The sequence below is a fragment of the Solea senegalensis genome, linkage group LG3 (genome assembly GCF_019176455.1).
Source record: "Solea senegalensis isolate Sse05_10M linkage group LG3, IFAPA_SoseM_1, whole genome shotgun sequence".
Lineage (NCBI taxonomy): Eukaryota > Metazoa > Chordata > Actinopteri > Pleuronectiformes > Soleidae > Solea > Solea senegalensis.
The window spans coordinates 18,635,277-18,658,510 of NC_058023.1; the positions used below are offsets into that span (position 1 = coordinate 18,635,277).

The 23,234-nt window shown below is 40.2% G+C and overlaps 1 protein-coding gene across 2 annotated transcripts in view; it reads left to right on the forward strand.

The window, feature by feature from the left end:
* scube1 (signal peptide, CUB domain, EGF-like 1) overlaps positions 1–23,234 on the forward strand; it is a 135,363-nt gene that overhangs the window by 35,841 nt on the left and 76,288 nt on the right. For both annotated transcript variants that reach the window (XM_044020773.1, XM_044020774.1), the window contains exons 4-5: positions 921–1,055; positions 20,228–20,356. In XM_044020773.1, coding sequence (XP_043876708.1) covers positions 921–1,055; positions 20,228–20,356 — 264 coding nt within the window. The remainder of the gene's footprint in view (positions 1–920; positions 1,056–20,227; positions 20,357–23,234) is intronic.

Consider the following 23,234-nt stretch of genomic DNA (forward strand, 5'->3'; position numbering starts at 1 on the left):
ACATATACATATATATGTACATGATTTTGTCACTCATTGCAGCATAAAAGCAACATTTTCTGGGGCATAACAGGCTTCTTGAATGGAGTACAGAGAAAAAAAAACATTTTAACATATTAAATAAATCTAGATGTCTACAGATATATTTAGGCATCTAAGTAGTGTTGAACTTAAGTTATTTGGCTTTATTATGGAGTTGAAGATTGCTTATTTAGTGCACATTTGCACAAAAACCAAAACCAAAGTCACTAAATTGGTTTACTTGTTTAATTCAAGTTCAGTATCACCATGGTTTAGTGTTAATAACACAAATATAATTTATGCAATTTACAATGTTACATTTTTATCAATAATATTCACGCACCGCTACATCCAGCATAGAGCCCCATAAAGGCTTGGGGGCTGGCACTGAGTCTGACAGTTTGTATCTGTAAGCTTTCACAACTTTGAACAAATATTTTTCTGTTTCTATCACTTTATTTGGGTTTAAACAGTGAACCCCGGTGGTAAAAATAACTGATCTTTAAACCGAAAATCAAAAAATGCTGGCAGTGGTTGAAAACACTGAGCACACAAAGCAACATGAGGGTTTGTGGTGTAATGAGGTAGCAGGGAAAATAATCCTGAAAGAAACAGTCATTTTCTTTTACAAAACAGCAACACAAAATCTCCACATAGGATATAAAAAGCACCAGACCAAGCTTTGATATGGAGGTATATGATGAACTGAAACAGTTATGCCTCATTAGCTTTTAGCCTTAGCTGCAGATTCATGACAAACACTTTAAGTGTTAATTTAATTTAAAGTTAGATGTAACATCAATATTGATTGCAGTGTCGTGGCAACATCTGAAATTTTAGCTTTAGACATTTTGTTAACAATGACGGATTTTTATCTAAGTGTGTCTCCATTCAAACAGATGTGGACGAGTGTCTGGACAACAATGGCGGATGCCAGCAAGTGTGTGTCAACACCATGGGGAGCTACGAGTGTCAGTGCACAGACGGCTTTTTCCTCAGTGACAACCAGCACACCTGCATCCACCGCTCTGATGGTAAGACGTGCATAAGATAAGTCATTTCAAGCTTATATAAATGATCTGGATACTTGTCGTTCAACATAGTGTTACATACTTCGGGGTGAAGACATGATTTATGGAATTAGATTTTTATCAATATTTTCAAACAACATTTTTTAGAAGCAAAACAATCGATTTAATCATTCAAAAATATAGTATTTTATTGTTTGAAAATACATTTGTTCTGTGTTCTTTAATATTTTTTTTGCTGCTTGAAAAGTGTTGTTTGAAAATATTGACATAAATCTAATTCCATCATGAGTTAGTTTTTGTCATAATTTGGGGCCATAATCACAGCCCTAGCCGTGATCTCTGTCACCTTTATTGATGTTTTGATGTTGTATTCCTGTTCGGGTCAGGACTGTACATGTTTTTTTGCATTTCCATTTAGAAAATTTATCAAAATAACCAGCCCCAACAATTTCCCCAACATTCTTTGGTGCCCCTTCCTTTGGAGCAACAGTAGTGTTACTCTCATAATGCCCCTCGGCTATGTGAACGAGCAGTCTACTTGCTTGGTACATTCAGGCACAGCCAAATGCATGATGGGAGTAACACAGTAACAGCTGCCGTGAACGAAGAACTGTCACTGTTTACTATGACTTTGGAGCATTTCATAAATGTTTTTTTTGACATTTTTACAATGTTATATTTTGTCTTATTTCTTACTTATTTGAAATGTCTTTTAACCGATAGTGAAGATTAGAACCAGCCTCAGTCCACACCGTCATCTGCCCCGTGTCACTGCAGCTGCTGATGGTGTATGATGTCAGGATGATGTCTCTTTTACTATTGTGGCTTTTTGGGCCGCATTAGTATTTTTTGTTGCATTACCACGAGCAGCCACTGGGAAAAGAAATTGGCTGCCAGGCAGAGGGTGTGATGCTCTATCCAGTTCTTATGACACGTCCATATTACCAATATTACAGTACAGGTCACGGCAGTTGTTTGGGCGAGAGAAAAATGTGACTGTGTTTCTTCAACACGCATAGTCTATTCTCATACAAAGCTTGACGTCTTGTTGAGACAAAAAGGGTATGCATACGGTACTGTTAAAAGTTAAAAAGTTAAACGGTACCATGACAGAAACACAGCTTATGTGGCTGGGGTAGCTGGAGTTGGCGTAGACTTGGGTAAGATGTGTATTGTCAACTAATAACTATACATTTTTCATGTTCTCTCTATTGAAGTATCTTCCTTACATCTTATTTCTCATCGTTGTCCATACAGGGCCTCCTAAAAGGTCATTTCCCTTGTGTTTGACCTGAATGAGGCGTTCAAAGAGCCGTGGGATTTAAGGCTGCAAGACACTGAGTGCTATGTTTCACTTGTGTTTTGCATCCATTTCATGTTGCTTAAAACTGTTTGACCCCACCACCCTGGCATCCCGAGGCAAGGAGGTGTCGCTCTCTCATTCCCTCCGCACTCACACACACATTATCCAGGCACAATAGTAGCATGCAATGTGGCTGTGAATTGAAACAGTGTGACAGTGTAGTTCAAAGATGAAGGTGAAGACACAAAAAGGAGACACAGGCGTGACCCGAGTGGGAGGAGAGACAGGGGTCAAATAGGGGAAGAGGCGGCACCCAAGTGACCTCTCCTTTATCCTCTCCCTCTGTACCTCAGTGGTGCGGTCTGTGTGACGGCCTGTTAAGAGCCACTGTGAGGAAGTTAGAGGATTCTCTGTGGAGACGCTCAGAGAAAGCGGTAAAAGAGAAGCAGAAATAGAAATAGTGTGTTTGCTCACTGGAAAGCCAATAAACCCAGCATATGAATATGTCTCCCTCTCCCTCTCCCACCTCACCTCCCCTTCACAACAGAAATAGTTGTGTAGGGGAGTTTTCGCCGTAGCTCACGATGATGGAACACTACTTCTTGCTTTATATGGGGGAATAGTGAGGTTTTATCACCAAACAAGACTAATTACCGTAAAGTAAGTGGAAAATCAAATGGAAGAAGCTGTTCAGGGAATGACTCAGATTTTTCTTTTTTTTTGAAGTGTGGTTGTATGAGATACTGGCACATAGACAGCAGCCTCAGACATGGATGCTTGCCCTCACTAAAAACATGACTACTAGTGGTGGCACAAGGAAAACCAAATACTCACCTAATAAAATCTACACTTGCTTAAGTCTATGATATCTTTTAGCTCACACAGTGTGTTAAAATGCATGTTAAAAGTCAGATTTTTGTCGGCCTTTGACAATAATTTCAGTCTATTGTCATTTAAATACGTTAGTCTGACTAAAATTGGATAACGAGATTCATAGTCCTAATACTCCTGCATGTATAAGCTTACTCGGACTGGAGTCAGACTGTTTTGCGCATGCACCAAAATTTCCACCCCCCCTGGCCTTAGACCCAGAAGTAGGGGACGACTTATAAACTGCAGTTCTGATGCTGGACATGTGTCGGAAATCACGTGTCTTTCTTTGGACAACACAGCAGCCACAAGAGCCATGCTCGATCTGATTTGTGTCACAAATGTCAGTGTCAACATGTGCAGCAGGTACGAGACATACAGAACCACAGCACGAGCCATCTCAGCGTCCATCTCGCTGTTTGTTTTTCTGGAAACTGATTCAATACGTACTAGTTTATAGGGTGATACAGCAACCACCTACAGAAGCAGAGTCAGACATACACGGCCAGACAAATCTATTTTCTATTCCGCACTGATTGCCTATCTTAGTCAGACTATGGCCTTATGATTGATTGAATGATTGCCTGTCTTAGTCAGACTATGGCCTTAGCTTGATTAAACTGTGCATGTAAACATACTGACGATGAAATGAGGCAGCACTAGACTAACAACTCCGGTGTCCGGTGAGTTTAAAATGCTGCTTTTCGTTATAGCCTTTGGTGCGGGAGAGTTAGCGGACTGTATAACAATGAGATAAAGTGGTAAACATAGAGTGAAGATGTTGTAGCCTTATGGCATATTTCCACCTGCTCTACTCACCTCGCCACGGCCCAGTTTAAGTAGCGTTTCCACGAGCATAGTACTAAAAATAGTACCTGCTCCAGCGAGAGGTTCCAAGTGCAAGATGCAAGATGCAAGATGCAACCTAAACCGTGGCGTGTCATGCCGAGGCGAGGCGAGGCGAGTAGAGCCGGTGGAAATACACCATTAGTCAGGGATATATTTTTATTAGATGAGACTTTTTAAGTGACTAAAACCTGTTTTTCCTTTCCTTGCCTCCAGCCTCAAGTCAGTGGTGACGTTAGATACCTCAGGTCTTCAGGTAGCAGCCTTTTGTTTATTCACAAAGTAGAACTAAAACATTCGGTGAGGCCTCCTTCCATTACTATGGTATGGTTACTATCTTTCTGAAGACCTGAGGTCAGCAGAGAAGGTGGACATTTTTAAAAGAAAAACTTAAAACCTAACCTTTTAACCTCGCTCTTACCTGACTTTTTTTTGAATCTCTTTACTTCAGGATCTGACACAAATTATTTTATTCTACCCTAGTCTGCTTTTACTGAACTAAATGTCTATTTTACTGCACCTATTATTTTATCATGTGCTAGTTTATCTTATCCTTCATTGCTTGTAGTATTTTCTATTTAATTTTTATCTGTTACTATTTACATTTTTAATTTTGTCTCCTCACTTTCTTTCCTCACTTCATACTGCATACATACTATATGTACTGTATTTTACTTTATCTGCTTTAAAAAGCTGTGTGTTTATACAAATTCAATTAAATTATAACATTTTTGTTGTTTTAAGTCAATAGCAAAGCTCCATTCATTCCATATGTCATATGTGTCCTCCAGCAATCTGTGGATCCTCAATCAGACACTTGTGGACAGGAATAGCATCAGCAGCAGCAGTTCGGTTTCCCACAGGAAAATCCTTGTGCCATATTATTTTTTCCCCTCCAACCCAACATGGCAAACCTTACTCTTTTCTTTATATTTTCTACTTTTATTTAGTTCCACTCTCTGTATTTTCCTAACCTGTGTAAACCAAGTGAGATCTGCAGCTCATTTAGATTAACCAAGGGCATCATTACAATATGAAGCGACATTTTAAAGTGTAACATTATTCAAATTAGTAGAAAATTCAATTTAAATATCATCAAGGAAAACAATGAAATCCTTTGATAATTAGACTCATATCAGCATAACTGATGGTAGTGAAGCTTTAAATCACATCATATTCATCTCTGAGAACCAGTAGACTTCTAAATATAATATAGATCTGAAACATGGAACAGGAAATGTGGAATTGCAGTTAATGTCATATTGAAGTACAATATACACCACCACAGCAATAGTAGGGAGTTGTGGGATGAACTTGTGCGTGTGGTTTAAGAAGGAGAGACACTTTGTGTTTGATTGTTGCTTTGCACATGGTTAAGTGTCAGCCTGCGGCTCATTTCCTTCTCCCAGACACTCGACTCGGGGATAATAAAGCCTAGCAACAATTGTTTGTTCCATTATGGTGTGTTTCCACTCTGTTGTGTTTTCACAGTTTTGTCTGAAGCAGGTCCAGGCAAGAACTAAACGCTTGGACCCGATTATGAGTTTGAGGGAAGCAAATGTTCCTAAGTTGTAATGATGTGGCAGAGCAGATGACCCCGTAAGTCAGGGACGGCACGGACATGCACGGCAGAGAATGAAGACACTTGTTTATTTTTTCAGAGAAAGTGCATAAGGTTGTGTGTGATTTGTTGCGGCAGCACTTTGATTCAGATGATTCTGATGCCTCTGTGTCTGATGTATTAATTGTACCTTTTGGATGCCACCAAAACAGAGTGAAAACAATGTGCTTGTAAATTCTTCTCAGAGCTAAACACCAAAAATTCCAGGAAAAGTTAAGAGTTGGCAGTGAGATGGGAATTTTAAACACCATCTCTCACTCCAAGAGAGTGTTTGGTCGCAGGAGTCCATGACTAGAGGATACTTAAGAGTCGACTGCAGACTACAAAAACACAACTCTTGACAAATAGCCTGGGTAACTAGATATTCATTTCTGTCAGTTTGAAATCTCATTATATGACTAAATCCTGCAGGTAAATGCACATAGTACTAGAGTAATTCAATTTATACAGATAATAACATAGTTTTTTCATCTTTATATCCCTATTTAAGGAGGAATACAATTTATAAATAAATGTACCAATATTATCTTAAGAGAAATAAAACAGCTATTATCAGTCTTTATGTATAAAGTGTATTTTTTCTACAAAGTGAATAGTCGCTATCTGCGATTGCTCCACTATATACTTTTGTATAGTATATGTGTATAAGCCAGTCATTGCAAATTAATTACACAGATAAACACGATTGATAGTACATTTTCATATACTGAAATATAGAATAAATCCAGATATTGCATCATACTAAATTGGTTATTATATCTTAATATACTGATTAGTTGTTACATCTTAATGACACTATTTTACAGATAAATACATTCTTTATAATATTTGTTATACTAGTTTTGGAATAAATTAACCAGGCATTGAGAGTTTTTATATGCAATTACACAGATAAATAAACCAGTTATTATGTATTTACATTGAATTGAACTCACTCACTCATCATATTATACTGTGTATACTGAATTAAGAGGCGTTCATGAAAGCATTGTCCTTATTTAAAGTGTAGTGTGGCATGTGTTTGGGAGAGGAAGTGAAAGAGAGCAGTGGATTATGGGAGCAGGGGGTGGGGGAGGTGTGCATTTTGGGGTCAGAAAAAAAGAGGAAAAATAAACAGAGAGAGACAAACATGGTGGAGTGGACCAATGGAAGCTGCGTGTGTTTATTTGAAGTTGTGCAAGGAGAGGAAGCAGACTCCCTCCCTCTCTCTCTCTCCACACACACACACACACACACACACACACACACACAGAAACAGATGCACAACCACTCCCACACCAACGTGCACCGATATGCACGTCCTCTCTCTGACAGAGGAATAAACAAACCAAAGCAGGAAATTGGAGGTAGAGGGAGCTTTTGAAATGGCAGAGCCAGGGGCAGTGTGGGAACTCGAAGTACAGGGAGAATGTCTACCTACCTGTTATCTTCATTAATTACATCAGAAGCTATCAAACACCTACACCTATGTTTCTGCGCAATACTGTGGAAACAGTGTTAAATGGAGAGGTAACTTTTACCACTTTGTTGATTGCTTTGGCTGTGGTTGCCAAACTTTCTTCTGCAGAACTGAGAAAAAAGACGAGGACAGTTGAGCTTGTATGTTGAGGCACAACACACTGTCGGCCATAGTTCACGAGAATGCACTAAAGTTTTTTATTTATCATATGGGCTTTTTATCCACACAGGACCAACGTTTCTGGAGCACTGAAACATTGGTGTCTTTATTTGTTTATTTGTCTCAACAACAAAGTTTATTTGTTGTTGAGAGTCTTTAGGACATGTCTGAGCATCTTAAGGACAACTCTCTATATGTCTGCAGGACAAATCCCTACGTGTCTTCAGGACACGTCTCTATATGTCTGCAGGACAGGTCTACAAATGTCTTGAGGACAAGTCTCTAAGACTTCATTTATGTCCTGGTTTTTGTCCTAAAAAGGAGGATAAATTGGAAGATTGAATCGATTCTATCGGTTCTAAATACAAAGAAAGGAAAAGAGAAGATGTCTGTAAGGCCATTGTACATGTATGTTTTGATTCTCACTTTCAGTCCATTTCCCATGTTCTCTGTGTTTTCTACTGAGCAGCAGCTCCACGCCCTTGTATACATTTCCACTGACCAAAGACACACTTGGGTCTAAAAATAACATTTGAGGAGGAAAAGAGCAAGAAAACACGTAACTGAGGAGATTTGCTCAGTTGTAAGACCTTGTTTTCCACACACTGGAATAATATTTAACCAAAATATTTATAAAATGAAGAAAGAGTGGATGTTTGAGGAGGCAAGCATTAGTCACTTTCAGCGCCTCTGCCCACGCTGTGATCACTAAGTGTGTGTAAGTGTATGCATGGCTGATCGGCCTGTGGAGAGAAGGTAAACTACTGCACTGGACTAGGACTTTTCCAATGAAATCGCCTATTATGCCAATTCTTTTCTGAGGATTCTTTTCAAAAGGTCAGAGACCTGTCCTCAAGTTGTCTGGGAGACATTTAGAGACTTGTCCTGTTGACACTCAGAGATCGTTCCTAACCTGCAGGCATTTGGAGAGTTGTTTCTATAGAGACCTGTCCTGAAGACATTTGCAGACCTGTGCTGAATAAAATAAGATACTTATCCCAAAGATACTTAGAGACTTGTCCTGAAGGCATTTGTAGACCTGTCCACCTGATGCTCAGAGACCCCAGGTGACCTGGTCAGGAAGGTGACCTAGAAGTGTACACCTGGGATTTTTAGACTCGTGTGAAGCCAGGAAAGAAGGTGATGAAGACCATTCTCATTGCAAGTGGTTGTTCTGCCCTGTGGTATTTTATTTCACCCCTGCAACAGGACAAGTCTCCAAATGTCTTTTGGGAAAAGTCTCCAAGTGTCTTCAAGACAAGTGAGTCACAGTTTTCTATTTAAAAAGAAAAGAAAAAGAAAAAGGAAATCAAGAGTCTTCAGGAAATGTCTCTTTATGTCTTCCAGACAAATCTCTTGTGTCATTAGGTCAATTGTCTGATTGCCTTCAAGACAAGTCTCTGAATGTTTTCAGGACAGGTCTCTGGGTGTCTTTATGGACAAGTCTCAAAATGTCTTCACACTGAGTGTGTCTCTGTCTTTGAGTGTCTTCAGGATAAGTCTCTTACTGACCATGAGTGGTCCAGACAAAGCTTAAGCTTAAGCTCTATACGTCTGTGAAGTATAAGTGAGTATAAGATCCAAGAATCTTCCAGGATGAAAGAGTCAAACTGCCTTGATTCTTAAAGGCTAGTTGAGACTTAATCAAAGTAATGAATTATGGGCTGTAATGATTGAGTCAATTATTGTATAATTATAATAGATTAGCAAATGAGTTTACATTGATGTGCAAACTGGTCATTTATTTCATTTCAAAACCTACCAGACAAAGTGACCTTTGTGTTGTAATAAATGGGAAGGATCTGAATACTTTCTTGAGCCACTGTATATCTGTGAAGTAAACTGTCTGTCTCATTGTTTCCCATCCTTGAACCGGAAACTAACATCTGCCTCAACCACACACACACACAAACCTGTATTTTTATATCTTAGTGAGGACATATCATAGACATAATGCATTCTGTAGCCCCTTACCCTAACCTTAACCATCACAACTAAGTGCCTAAACCTAACCCTTACCCTAACCTAACCTTAACTTTGACCCAATTCTAACCTAAACCCTAAAACCGTCAAAATTGTCCCCTCAAAATCAAAATATCCCCACAAATATAGGTTTGTGCATTTTGTGGACCTCACAAAGACAAAAATACAAGTGCACATGCACGCACACATGCACACTGTGTGTAGTAGTTGAGTGAACGAGGGCTGCGTGAATCAGCTGCCCAAATGTTTCCCCTCTCTTTAACATTATAGCAGCTGGACTGTGTTAACATCACACAGTGAACTCTGGTTCGCCCGCTCATTGGCCTCTGTGTAAATGTTGCTGCTTTGATACCGTAGCCGTTGAGCAGCTTCACCGCTTGTATATTTAAAAGAACCATACCATGTGGTTTGGTTCTTTAAAAAAAGGACACTACAAGTGTTCACACGAGCACCATCCACAGGACAGCATCTGTTTATCAGGCGTTTGCAAGTTCATTCTCAACCTTTCCGAAAAGTTCCCACACGACTTAACTGCACTCCGATGTGTAGAGAACACACATGTTTGTATATGTTTCACATACAGGTCTACATATCTATGTGCATATGAATGAGGAAACAAGTGTTACCTGTGACGACCTTATGGATTCACAGCACTCGCCTTTTACGGGTAAATATGTCACTGATGGTACTGATTAACACACACTATCAGTCAGATCATTACTTAAATTTGCGTTGCTATAATAAATATTTTACTTAAAGCAGAACTACGCCGGATTATTAATCTAATTTAACAGCTTCAAAATCATTGTGATGGTTAAATAGTTAGTTGTGGGTAGTTCCCCCCACTGTGTGGAAAACTATGCAGCCTTGCAAGATCTGGGGTCTCATTTATGCAACTGTGCGTAGGTATGCCTGAAAAGTCGAAGCGAATGAAATACAGAAAGTGCCCATGGGACGACCGAGCCATTTCAGTTGCCAGCCCCAGGCTCTGGATTAAGCTTCCCCCCGACATTTGTTTATTCTTTAATTTCACTTTGTATTCTTTTGTGTTTTTAATCAGTATTTTCATGAATTTGTTTTACACACACTAAGGCAATTTGTGGGTTGTTGTAAAGGACTATAGAAATAAAGTACATTGTATTACATAAATATTCTGATTTATAATACCATGTGCATGCATGTCCCACACCATCGTTTTCCGTAATAATAATAATAATGATAATAATAATACTACTACTAATAATAATCACTGATTTGGGGTGAATGTCATGGCAAATGCAGAGAGAATAAGAGGAAGTTCACACATTCAGAAATCAAGGCACAAAAAAGGTTTTATACAGTGTCGTCATCCCTAATGCCAAATATGACGTCAGGGTGACAGAATACGGAAGGTCAATGGTGTTACTCCCACAGAGCACACTTCTGCTCCTCTACGCACTGAGGGTTGAGAAAAAAAGGAGTGAGTAGCCAGCACTTATGAGGGTATCCACTGTCATCTGGTTCATGGGGGTTGACATTGTAAGAGGGTTGTTTGTCAAATTGGATTTGTACGTACAGTAATCACCATATCCTGGATAGTATGTGGACGTCAGAACTGCCTCACAATCCATTCATCATCACTGGCCAGCAGATCTCCGTGGTCTCTGAAAATGATCTCCGTCTGAAGCTTCCATTTGTCTCATCCTCAAGAAGAGCCAATCGTGTGATTGGATTATTTTTATTCCCTCCCCATTTGATTGAATCCGAGCGGCTTCAGGTGTGGCAACTGATCACAAATAAACGACTGTTGCTTTACAATAATAATTATGATAATATATTTGATTAGAATAGCATGTTATCTAATCACTGTCACAACATTCTTCACAAAAATCAAAACCTGAAAACATCATGACAAGCACAATATAATGATTTATGGAAGATTCACTCCAATCTTCTCAGTTAAAGCACACACAAATGCAAATGTGCAAATGCAGTCTGTCCTCCTGTTTACCTTATTATCCCAGGGAATGCATCTCATACCACAAAAGTATTTGATAATTACAGCATTTATTCAAAACTTTATCTTGCAATAACAAATTTGTCGCTCGGGGAGTGTTCTTTTTCAGCAGAGGACAAAATCACAATGTTTGCTCCAAGTTTCAAAACTATTCACAAAGTTGGTCTGTGTTTGTCCTGCTGTCAGTTTAGTGTTTTCGTTCCCTCCAAATTATTCCCAGATGATGCTCACATACAGAATCCACGCTGACAGATTGGTGTTGTTTTTGGTACAGTAATAAAGCTGATGTCTGAAAATGAATGTTGATGTTAAAATTGGCAGTCCTGCCACTAATGTTAGAGCTCGATTCAAAAAAGGGGAAAGCCAAAGAATGAGTGAGAGACTGAGTGTGTGTTTGAAGAAGAGATTGTGAGGGGGTTCATAAAAGGCACAGTCCTTATGTAAAGCAGTTCAATACAGCCTGTTGAAGAATAGCTCTCATTGAAATTCATGGCTTAGCACCTATAGCTGTGTGCTGTGAGCAGGCAGACACACACACACACACACACACAGTGTCTGACAGGATTTCAATTAAAATGGCATTTACATGAATGAAAATGTAGAGGGAGTGAAGGCGAGGAGAGGTGAGTTTTTCTTCTGTCTGGTTAGAATTTCCGCTGTAAAACTCGAAAAAGAGTATTTTGTCCAACACTATCATTCATTAATGTCTGACATTTAAGACTATTTATTTAACTAATGACCTGCTGTGCAAATCTATAATAAATCTTGAATGTCAGATATTAATGTTAGCCTCACAGACGAGTTTGTGCACCAGGATGGCAGTGGTGTGAGGAGTGAGAGAGGTTTGATATTAAGGAGGTGGAAGTAGGTGGACCGTGTAACATTATTGATATGGGATGTGAAAGAGAGGGTGTGGTCGAGGATGACATCCAGACACTTTACCTTATAGGGGAAGGGGAGATATGGATATGGATGAAAAACTATGGAGTTTGGATGAGGTGGATTTATTGCCAATTAGAAGTAACACTGATTTATTGTTGTTTAGTTTAATGAAGTTTGAGGTGAACCAGGACTTTATTTCAAGGAAACAGTTGGTGAAGGAGCAAGGAGGGAGAGTGGAGTTGAGTTTGTTGGACAAGTAGAGCTGGGTGTCATCCGTGTAGTAGTGGAAGCATTTATGTTTTTTATGGAATATATGGCCAAGGGGGAGAAGGTAAAAGATAAAGAGCAGGGGCCCCAGGACAGAGCCCTAGGGCACACCTGTGGTGATGGGACTGGATCAGATTTAAATGATTTTAAATGAATGTGAGTGGGAATGGAGAGGTAAGATTTAAACCAGGTGAGGCTTGTGTGTGTGTGACATGCTCTTTCTGTGCGATGGATGGGGCGGAGAGGTCAGGGCCACCGTAGCACAACGCGCTAAGAAAAAAACGCGCTGCAAATATCACAACACAACACATTAAGAAAAATGGGCTGCAAACCCCACAACACAATACGTTAAGAAATTAGGACATCTGGTTTTCAAAATAAGATAATAAATGAAGAATTTGTGATATCCTGGTGGTATGACAATACACTGCTCCATAATTTCTGGTAAATTGTCCTAATCCTGCCTATCCGCACGTTCGGGATCTCAATGCATTTACCATGAGACCAGAGAGTCCCCTGCCTGCAGGTGTGGAGACGGGTGTGCATCACTTTCAAGTGTCCCCTGGAAACACTTCCATTGTGTTGTGATATTTGCAGCACCCTGACCTCTCAGGGCCACCGTAGAAACCAGACTAAAACTATTCATACAGATTAGTATCAGAAAGATGGGTGTGGAGTTAAGTAGCGACACACTTTTTTTAATTTTTTTTATCACATTTGCAAATTAGCATTTGACGAAAAATGTAATTTAACAGTTTTAATCTCCTCAACAAATGGTTTTCATCATTTGCTTGTGCATTTGCATTGTTTGGTTCTGTTATTGTAAAAGTGAATGAAAGTTTATTGTTGGGATGAGCCAATAAGATGCTCAGCACTGGTATCATACTGGCTCAGATATCGCAACAGTTTTAAATGTTTACAAGATACAAAACAACTGTATCGGACTAGCCTGGGTGAAATCAAATCGCTGTAAATCACAAATGAAGAGCAGCTGTCTGTGACTTCCTTTTTAAGCGACTTGCTCCACAGAGCTCCCTTGGGCAGAAGTCGTTAGAAGCCAACTCCTAGAAAACTACAACACGTTTGTTTACATATTTTCCATACTCTACATACATCATTCAGGTCATTGGTCTGTTTATTTGTGTGTCTATCCAATTGTGTACTAAAGCATTTTCATCTAGGTCCATTGGTCACACCCTTTCCAGACTCATAATCTCAATTGAGATTGATGTGCAGTCTGACATTAGCCAATTTGACTATTATCTGTATTGGTAGACACTGATTTGCCAATGCAGCAAACTTGTGCAACAATGAAAGAACCTGAATTGAACACGGTGTGGTTTTCCTTCAAAGTTGAGTGAAACTGTGAAATCAATCCTTGTCCCTGGTGAGGAGATGAAGCTGAGAGGCTGGCGTTCAGCATCACCTCATTCCTCATCAGCCACAGACAAAACAGGGAAGAGAGGGACTGTGTGACTCTTAAATTATCCTACACGCTCTCCATCTCTCCTTCTACCTTTCTACATTCCTCTTCTCTATCTACATTTTTTTGGTCTTTCACCTCATTCATTATTTATCCTGGGCCACTTCACTCTGCCAGCCACACTGTTGAGGGCTCTGTGGCGCAGCGCTGCCAGAGCCAGGTTGTAATAACATGGCTGTGATATGCTTGGACCTCATCTGGAGTCAGAGCTCCCGAGAGAGCCAGCGAGATATGTGTGGAGAGGTGGATGAATAAAAGGCAGGGAGGGTGAAAGAGAAAGACAGACACAGGGTAATAAAAGAGACAGAGGAGAGACTATGTCCTGGGGGATCTTACTGGGCCATGAAGACACGTCTCTGTGTTTTAACTGGACCTGCTGGGGCTCTCAGCGAGGAGCTTCAGTAGTGGTAAACCTGCTGACCTCCCCAGTCTAAACACTCTTGTACACCAAGCTGGAGACAAGAAACATTAGCCTCCTCTCTGTCTTTTCATGGCTAACTGGAGAGTTTCAGACAAAAGTGACAAAGACACCACTTGCTTTCAGAGCTGTAACAACTTTAAATTAAAAATACCTCAGTCAAAAACTTCCATACAGTTTTTATCATTTCACTCCAGGCAGCAACTGATTTCAGTTCCTTTCAGGTAGTTGAAATTGTAGTATACTGAGCTTTTTTTCCCTTGGGGATTATTAAGTATTTCTGATTCTGTATGACTTTTGAGTATTAACAAATGTCACTTACATTCAAATCATTGTCAAATGAGTTCACACAATGCTGATTAAGCTTTCTCTGTTTCTCAGTACAACAGTGTTTAGATCTCATGTCACTCAGCGACATTCCTGTGCTTCACACAGGAAGTGATTTGTTTTATGTCAAGACAGATGGACGATGCAGCAACACTGTGCTATTCAAGTGAGACAGCTGCAGAGATGCAGAGATGCAGAGATGTTCTACAGTTGATATTTGCAGAAGTTACCAAAAGTAATTAGTGGTGAATCATAGAATTAGTGATAGTGCATGTGTCCTCTGCAGTTAACCCATCCTTATTGCACACCAGTAGTGAACACATACAAGCGGCTCAGTTCGACCATGATTACTGTCTCGGTAAGGGATGAGCAGAGCATTATGTTGGGTCGTAATGAGGTTGAGATGATCTCTTGAGGGAACCTGAGTAACTGACCGAGGCTCCAGGTGTCAGGAAAGACCACACTCAAGTGGTGTTGGACAGGGCCTGGTTAAACTAAATAGATCTGTCTCTGCAATAGTACTGGGCTGGCCTGATTCACCTCAAGCCTGCATGCCTCCAGACATTGAGGCAGCTTATGCAGGACCAGGTTGTGACACCGCCTGTACTGACACTGGGATAATGCCGGCTTGATTTCTGGGACCAGCAAAGATGGCAGTTATCCTCAGTGCTATATCAGATGTTAATGTTCTGAGGGCTTGGAAGGGTGTCATAGATTGACCTGATCAAAAAGCTGACTCAAGCTTGGAGTATCCGCCACATGTCAGGTGATTGTCCAGATTGTCCACTTCCCTTGGTGATGTTGGCCATCTTCACTACCTCGGAGATCACCAAGTCTCAACTCTCCTTTGCATTGGCTTTGGACCACGTCTTCAGCACAGGCCCCCTCAGTCAAAGCTGGTTCTGCCTTGTAGCCAAACCACAATTTCTATGTGCTTCAATTGGCTAATGGCTTGTTCTACCATTTGCACTGCATCTCACTTATGTCCTGTTCAGACCTGGCCCTTTGTGTTTCGGAGAGTTGGATCTGGTGATTCTCTCAGTTGGAACACAAGTCTCACCTTCTCCTGTTTGTAACGCAGGTGGTCCAACATAAAATGGACATCACAGCAGTTGCTGTGATTACCCCGTCAACGGTGAGGAGGTAGTAAAGGAAGTAATGGAAAACTATGTGCCTGATATCAAACCGAGTAGAGTTCAGTCGAGTAGAGCTAGAATTGTATAATGGAAAAGGGCCATTAGTTGTGCTCTCTGCAATGTTGCCTTCTTGTGGACACAGTCAGCCATGTCCTCTTCCCCTTCCTTTCTGTCTTCGCTCAGTGCTTGTCTTCATACTTCTCACTGACTGAAAACTGTGTAGTGTGAATTAGGCTGCGGCAGAGGGAAGAGTAGAAGACGATGGACTATAATAGCCTCAGCCAGGCTGCTAATGTTACATTAGGTAAAACACAAAGTTTGGTTTTCATTAATGTTACCTTGTTAAAACAATCAGATGTTAAATTGGACCACAGCTGAGTCAGTGTCTCCATGCTCTGTTTTTGACCTTTCAGAAGCATTTCTTGGTTCTGAAAGGTCCAGGTTCCAGCATCCATATCAAAAACAGGTCTGGTTTGAGTCTGAGCAGAACATTTTTGTGCTCAGATACACATTTTTGGACCCATGTAGAACTTTACTGTGATTGGTCCACATGGTAACATGTCTCATCCATGTCTTTCAGTAGCTGCACAAGCATATACTGTATAACAACAACAATGACAAGCAGTAGCTGTGGTCAGTTTCAGACACTAGAAGCAGAATGTCTGTTAGGTTTGGGTCAGACTCTGTTACTATGTTTTCAGGCGTGGGTCAGGTTTAGACAACATAGTGTGAGTTTGGGTTTACATATGCAGTTGCATTTTATACAGTTTTTGCTTTGTATCTGAACACTGAGTCTCATAATACACTCATTTTTTTATTCTCACAGTATGTTTTTTAAGAATAAATGTAGTTTTTATTCTTACATATATTTACAGTCATATTTGTTTTACACTTTCACATTTATTTCATTTATTGATGAGTACTTAACTCATTCATATACTGTAAATGATAACATATTTATGCTGATTGAAAACATGATTCTTTCAAACAAAAGTGAATACTTAATAATTTACATGTGGATTTATAGTCATTTTTTGACAGCCTGTGTAGTTTGTGTGCTTCACTCCATTGTGGTGACTACAGCAAAGAGTAAAATATTATTTACTGTGCCTAAGGTAATGTAATATGTATAAAATTGGCATGAGTGACTTACAAAAATGAGGGGAAATGCCATGAAAGTATAATTATAAGTCATATGTCACTTATCCGTCACTTTCATATTCATGTTTCATTCATTTTTATATGACTGTGGATTTGGGCTTCCTGTCTGTCTGTCTGTCTGTCTGTCTGTGAATCAGCAGGTCAGCACTGACACTGTGACAGTGAGTTAAACAGAGCTTGACATCAGATATGGCTGGCGTACGTCTCTGCTGATGGTGTGTGTGTGTGGCTTTTTTCCGGGCCCTGAATGTGTCAGTGAGCTGCGGCTTAACCGCCTCGTCACATCGGACATGGTGAGAGGCCATGGTCCGTGGCTGCCGCTAATGTTTGCTGTTTTAGGCTGGACTGTGCCGAGTGCCGGGCCTGTGTGCGTACTTCTCCCTCTGCCTCAGTTTATTTGACTTCTCCCAGGTTTAAATTGATTGTAGATATAAGGCTTTCTTATGAGTTTGGTTTTCAAACAGAGTCAGTGCATGCTTTGGCAACAGTTGAAACTCTTTCCCCCCCCTCACTGTTCTGTATTGCACTGCAAGTTAACTACATTAGTATTTTGTCTGAATTATATAATGTTGAACAGGGGGTAGAATGGGATCTTTTGTTCGTCATGTAAATGCAGATTTACTCTAAAGAGATGGGTCCTTTGATTTTGGACTTTGATGGAATGGTGCTGTTGGGAGTGGACACATAGAATAGCAGTGTTTAAGAAAGGACTTGTTGTGAAGGGGATTCTGTCGAGGGAATGGCACTCTAATGAGGTACTTGAAGTGCTCTTAGGCCCCATGAAGGGACATTATTCACCATGGGGACCAGGGAAAGGATGTGTCCTTGAACGGAGTCTAAATGGAATGTGATAAGTGCTACAGTACCATACTGATGCAAATCCTGAGGAGCATAAATGCAAGTGAATGATTTGTCTGATATTCTCTTTGCTTCTAACAAAGTACTTTATGGGATTGACATGTCATTGTTTCACTGCACAGAGAAGTGCTGATCCTTACTATTTACGTTCACAAGAACATTTGTTGCCTTCTGTTCCATATGCCCATACAGAATTGGGGAAAAGGGTTTTGTCCATTCTCCACCTTATGCATGGAATACGTTGCAGAAAGACTGGAAACTTCACTGAGGGTTTTTAAATCCATACTGAGACTCCACAACATGCACTTGTTTTTCATGACCTGCTTGTAAATCTAATCTGTTTTCTTTTTATTTATCTTTTGTATTTGCTCCCTCTCTTGGCCAGGACTCCCTTGAAAAAGAGATTCTTAACCTCAATGGGATTTTCCTGGTCAACATATAAAATAAAAAATACATTTCAGCAGCTTTGTAGATTAGTGTTTCCCCAACCTTTTAATGTGGGGACACTTTTTAAAGGTGGCAGACATTTGAGAGGCAGTTTTGAATTTAAATGATGTGTGAATGGGAATAGATGTAACTGTGATGCAACTCTTACTATGTTAGGTGTTTTGACTAGATTACCTACATTAAAACAGTCTTCCTTCATTGTGTACATGTGTTTGGGTCTGAAATCTTTCAACCACAACAGTAAAAACTGATTTTGATAGAAGATGTGTCTGAGGAACACATGGAGGAGTAGAGGATAGCACTGTTGCCTATGAACTATGAACTAAACTATGGTTTGCTTCCACTTGATAAATGGGCGGCAGTCTTCTTTACTGCCAATCAAAGAACCACTTTTTTGTTGTCTGTGTTTAGCTCATATTTAGCAATGGTATGTTCAGTGTTCTGGCAAATCTTAAGTTATCTATTAATCTGCTTAAGGGAAAGTATTCCTCTGCATTTTGACCCATCCTAGAATTAGGAGCAGTGGGCTGCCACACTGAGTGGCGCCCAGGGTGCACTGGGGGTTGTGTACCTTGCTCAGGGGTACCCCAGCCCTTTTTGGCCAGGTGGGGATTAGAACCGGCTACCCTCCGGTTACAAGTCAAGTTCCCTTTCCACTTGGCAACTAAAGTGGGAATGAAAAGCTTCATTAATTCTCTCCACACTAGAAAGTGCATTCGATATGAGTACAAATCCTTAAGGATTGTTTCTCCAGTAGAAAGCCCATGATTATTTTTTTCTCTATGGAGCTCCCCCTTGTGCCTACCATTTTATCCTCATGGTTGTAAAACTCACCACTGGCACTTCTCGCTCCCTTCCCCACTCCTGGCCATGTGCATTAGACCAACAGCAAGAAGGCCAGGTTGGCATCCGAATTGGTTGCTTTGGTGTTTTTCTTAAAAAGCCAATATATTTACTCGTGTGTGGCCCCCTCGGTCAGACAGACGTTTCCTCATGTGAGAAACAGAATCATGTTGTCTGATGTCTTCATTTTTTTGTTGTGTCCTCGGTAAGACACTTCCCCTCTGTCCTCGTTTCGTCCCTGTACTCCCATTTCAGAAGAATAAAGAAGGGAAATTAAGGAGGGAAATTTGATTTATCTGCATAAGGAGTAGAATGTAGCCGTCTCAGAACAAAATCTGCTTCTTCATCACCACATTTTGTGAGTGAAAATATCTAATTGTGCCTTCATGTGTGGAAGTTTACACTCTTTCCAGAGCTAAGTAGTATCTTTGGCTGGCTTCACCCTGTCTAGTCACCTCTCTGGAGAGCAGTAGACCTCTGTCCTCAGCCTCCTTGCTTCCTCCTCCAGCTCCTCTCCACACTGATAAAAATCTTAATCACTTGCTTGTTTCGTTCATGGTATTATTCCTACATAATAAAGGGGGATAGATGGGGAACATGTTGACCATTTGTGTCAGTGCTCAGGAGAAGAGATTTTAGACCAGTGATAGCAGAGAGCAACATAAGATGAGTCAACTTCGAAATTAAAGTGATTGTTCAATTTGTTTTGAAGTGTAGCTGGATAAGCTTCTGAACCTGACACAGAAAGGCTTGCCTGGACTGAAAACAATGACAAACATGCCAGCTAAAGTTGACAGTATTTGAAGAATATGTTTAATATTTTACATCACAATTGGACAGCCTTTCTCAACTAGAAACTGACGTTTTATTATAGCTCATAGAAGTAGTGGTCTACTGCTTCTTTATTTGGTAACTTTGTATCATAAAACTTTGTATTCTCTCTCAGATCACTTCATTTATATTATCCTGGTTATTATGGAATTATGGATCAATAATGCCCCAAACACTCCTGTTGCCTGGACCATTTGTGTTGAATATTTGTTGATACAATGACATGTCTTTGTATCAGCGTGCCAATACAGTTTCTCTGTCCCTTTGTCTCTGTTCTATGCACAGATGGCATGAACTGCATGAACAAGGACCACGGCTGTGCCCACATCTGCAGAGAGGCTCCGGGCAAAGGTGGGGTGTCATGCGAGTGCCGCCCCGGCTTTGAACTGGCCAAAAACCAGAAAGACTGTACATGTACGTATCATCCCACACACACACACACATACACGCACACAAACCTTGTCTCCTAAATATTAGGTTTCCACCCAAATTAACTGCATTCTGTTATGTTTTTTAAGGGATGTATGTTCTGAAAAAAATGACTTATAGTACTGTTGCAATTACACTTATGCCATATCAGGTTTCAAATGAGCCCATTCACTTTGAATGTGGCAGCATCACACACTTCCATGCTGCAGTACATTTTTATAGGCGACAGTGACTGAGTGAGTGAGCGAGCGAGCGAGTCCTCCTTCAACTGCAAGGTTGATGGTCAGTTTCCCCCAAGTTGCTCCTGATGGCTGTGCCGACAGCACGTGAATGGATATGAAATATGTGTGACAGAAAATGCACTGTATGAATGTATGAGTGAATGGGTGTGAATGGGTGAACGCAAACTAACCACAGATCATTTACCATTTAAGCTCAAACTGAACGGAGCTGTGGGACATTCTCCTTGTTTTTCTCGGACAGAGTGCATCCAACATGTTTGCCAAGGCTTTAGCAACATAAGTAGCTCGTGCTTATGCTACACAGTCAGCCATGAAAGAACACTGTCCTGCTAACTTCTCAAAGTCTTCAAACTGCCTGTGCTATTTTTGGCAGAAATTAGGAAATAGGAGTGATGACAACCATTTCCTGGCTATGAATTTGGTTAAGTTCACAAAAAGCACCTGTTTTTTTCTCCATAGCATCAACATCTTCTCTATAAAAACATAGCTGATGAAAATACTCCACATTGCAGTGTTTATGTTGAATACACTGAACGTCCTCATGGCAAAACGGAGCTGTAAATTATTCATGGGTTCATCTACTGACTGACTTGGAATATGAATTGGAGTCAGATCAGATTTCCTGTCTTATGGATTGGATGTTACGTGTGCTCCCTTGCCTCAGTTAACATCAGTGGCTGAGCTCCACCCACCATTATCCACCCATATTGGAATCTGCTGATCAACAGATGAGCAGCTGTCAGCACAACTCAGAACAGAAACCCCACAAAAGCATGTGCAGGACTTTCCCAACCAATCCATCCATCCATTTTTCTTTATTCTCCACATGATGGTCGTGGGGGGGATTAAGAGTTCTGAGTCATACTTTGAAATCTAAAACTCTTCTGAGCCCCACAACTTTGATTAACGCACAATACTAGGCTCAATCATTTCCATAAATATTATTGTTTTCATTTGAACACGGTGATACAAATGTTCAGAGGCGATTAATAATCAGTCCACTTCCTGTTATTTCTAAACTTACACATCTTTCAACCCAGGCCTATGGATATTACAGCAGTAATATTTGAAAGGTTTACCTTGACAACAAAGTGTTCACTCTCAAAGGGCACAATTATCCATTGACATGCTGACTGGCTAACACTGCATACTTTCCCATTAAATGTGCTAAAATATTGCTATATGTTGCTATATTACCTGCTATACTAGGTCAAATAGAAGAAACTGTACATAATTTAAATGCCATGGCTTTGTTTTGTTCCTTATAAGTATGTCTTAAAAATCTATCATACATATTTTACAGCAATTTAAAATGTAAAAAATTTTAAAACATTTAAATTTATATTTTAAAACCATATTTACTCCAGCAGTACTGTTACAACCCACTAGGGAACCGCGGCCAACACTTCATTGGTGTATATGTTTTCAATAACATGCCGGAAAATAAAATTTCATGAATTTACCAAACATCTCTTTGAAGTCAGAAGTCTGTAACTCTCTTTGACCAGTGGGAGTATATCGTATTGGCTCTTACCGCTGGGGTCAAACGCCTTTGCAATGAACAAATTCCTACAGGATTTCCAGTGCGACACAATAGTGCTCAATCGTCATTTGCATATTAGCATATAAATAGCCATGAGTGTTTGTAGCAATCCTTACTTTTTACAACTTAGGACAGAGTAGGGCTGCTCGATAATGGAAAGAATCATAATCATGATTATTTCAAACGATTACTCCCCCACAAGGGAAATTACCTGTCCTAAAAGTTGCTAAATGACATCATCACCTAATTTGCATAATTGGCCATGGGTATGTATAATTGTAATGGACGCTGTAGCAGAGTAGGAGAGAAGACGTGTGGAGGGGGGTTATCATGGAGCTTCAGTGGGATGTGTGTAAATGAGAGTACTGCCACTTATTTTTTCCCACTTCACACTCTGGATATATCCAAAATAAATATGATATTAGGCCATACGGGGGAGCATATGGCTTGCACTGTTACCTCACAGCAAAGATATGGCCTGGTCACTTTCCTCCCACAGTCCAAAAACATGCAGAGGTTAATTGGACACTGTAAAGTCACCGCATGTGAATATGAGATTGAGTGATCGTTCATCTCTATATGTTGGCCCTGTGATGAACTGGTGACCTGTCCACGGTGTACCCCGCCTTTCGCCCTAAGTCAGCTGCAATTGGCTCCCTCACAACTCTCTTGTGGAGGAATGAATTAATGAAATATAATGTGAGAGAAAATACATTCCTTAAAATTTGATTTGAGTCTGCATTTTAGCGATACATCAGTCTTGTTTATATTCAATTTGAGTATGTTAACAATCCTACATGCGTTAAACACGTTTGTGCGCAACACTCCCTGTCATCTGGTCCTCTTCAGTCAGGTGACTTATCACTTCTTTTTTTTTTTTTAACAGTTCACATAGTAGTGAGGTATTAACACTTTGTTTTATAGACTGGACTTTATAGAGTTGCTGTTGCGATGAAGGATCTTAACTGTCCTTACAATAATAAACATCTGTAATAGCAATGATGGGGCAAGTTCCAGTGGGCCTTCACCCGTAAAATACGAGGGTGTATATTAATAGCGAAAATCATTGAAGCCTCTC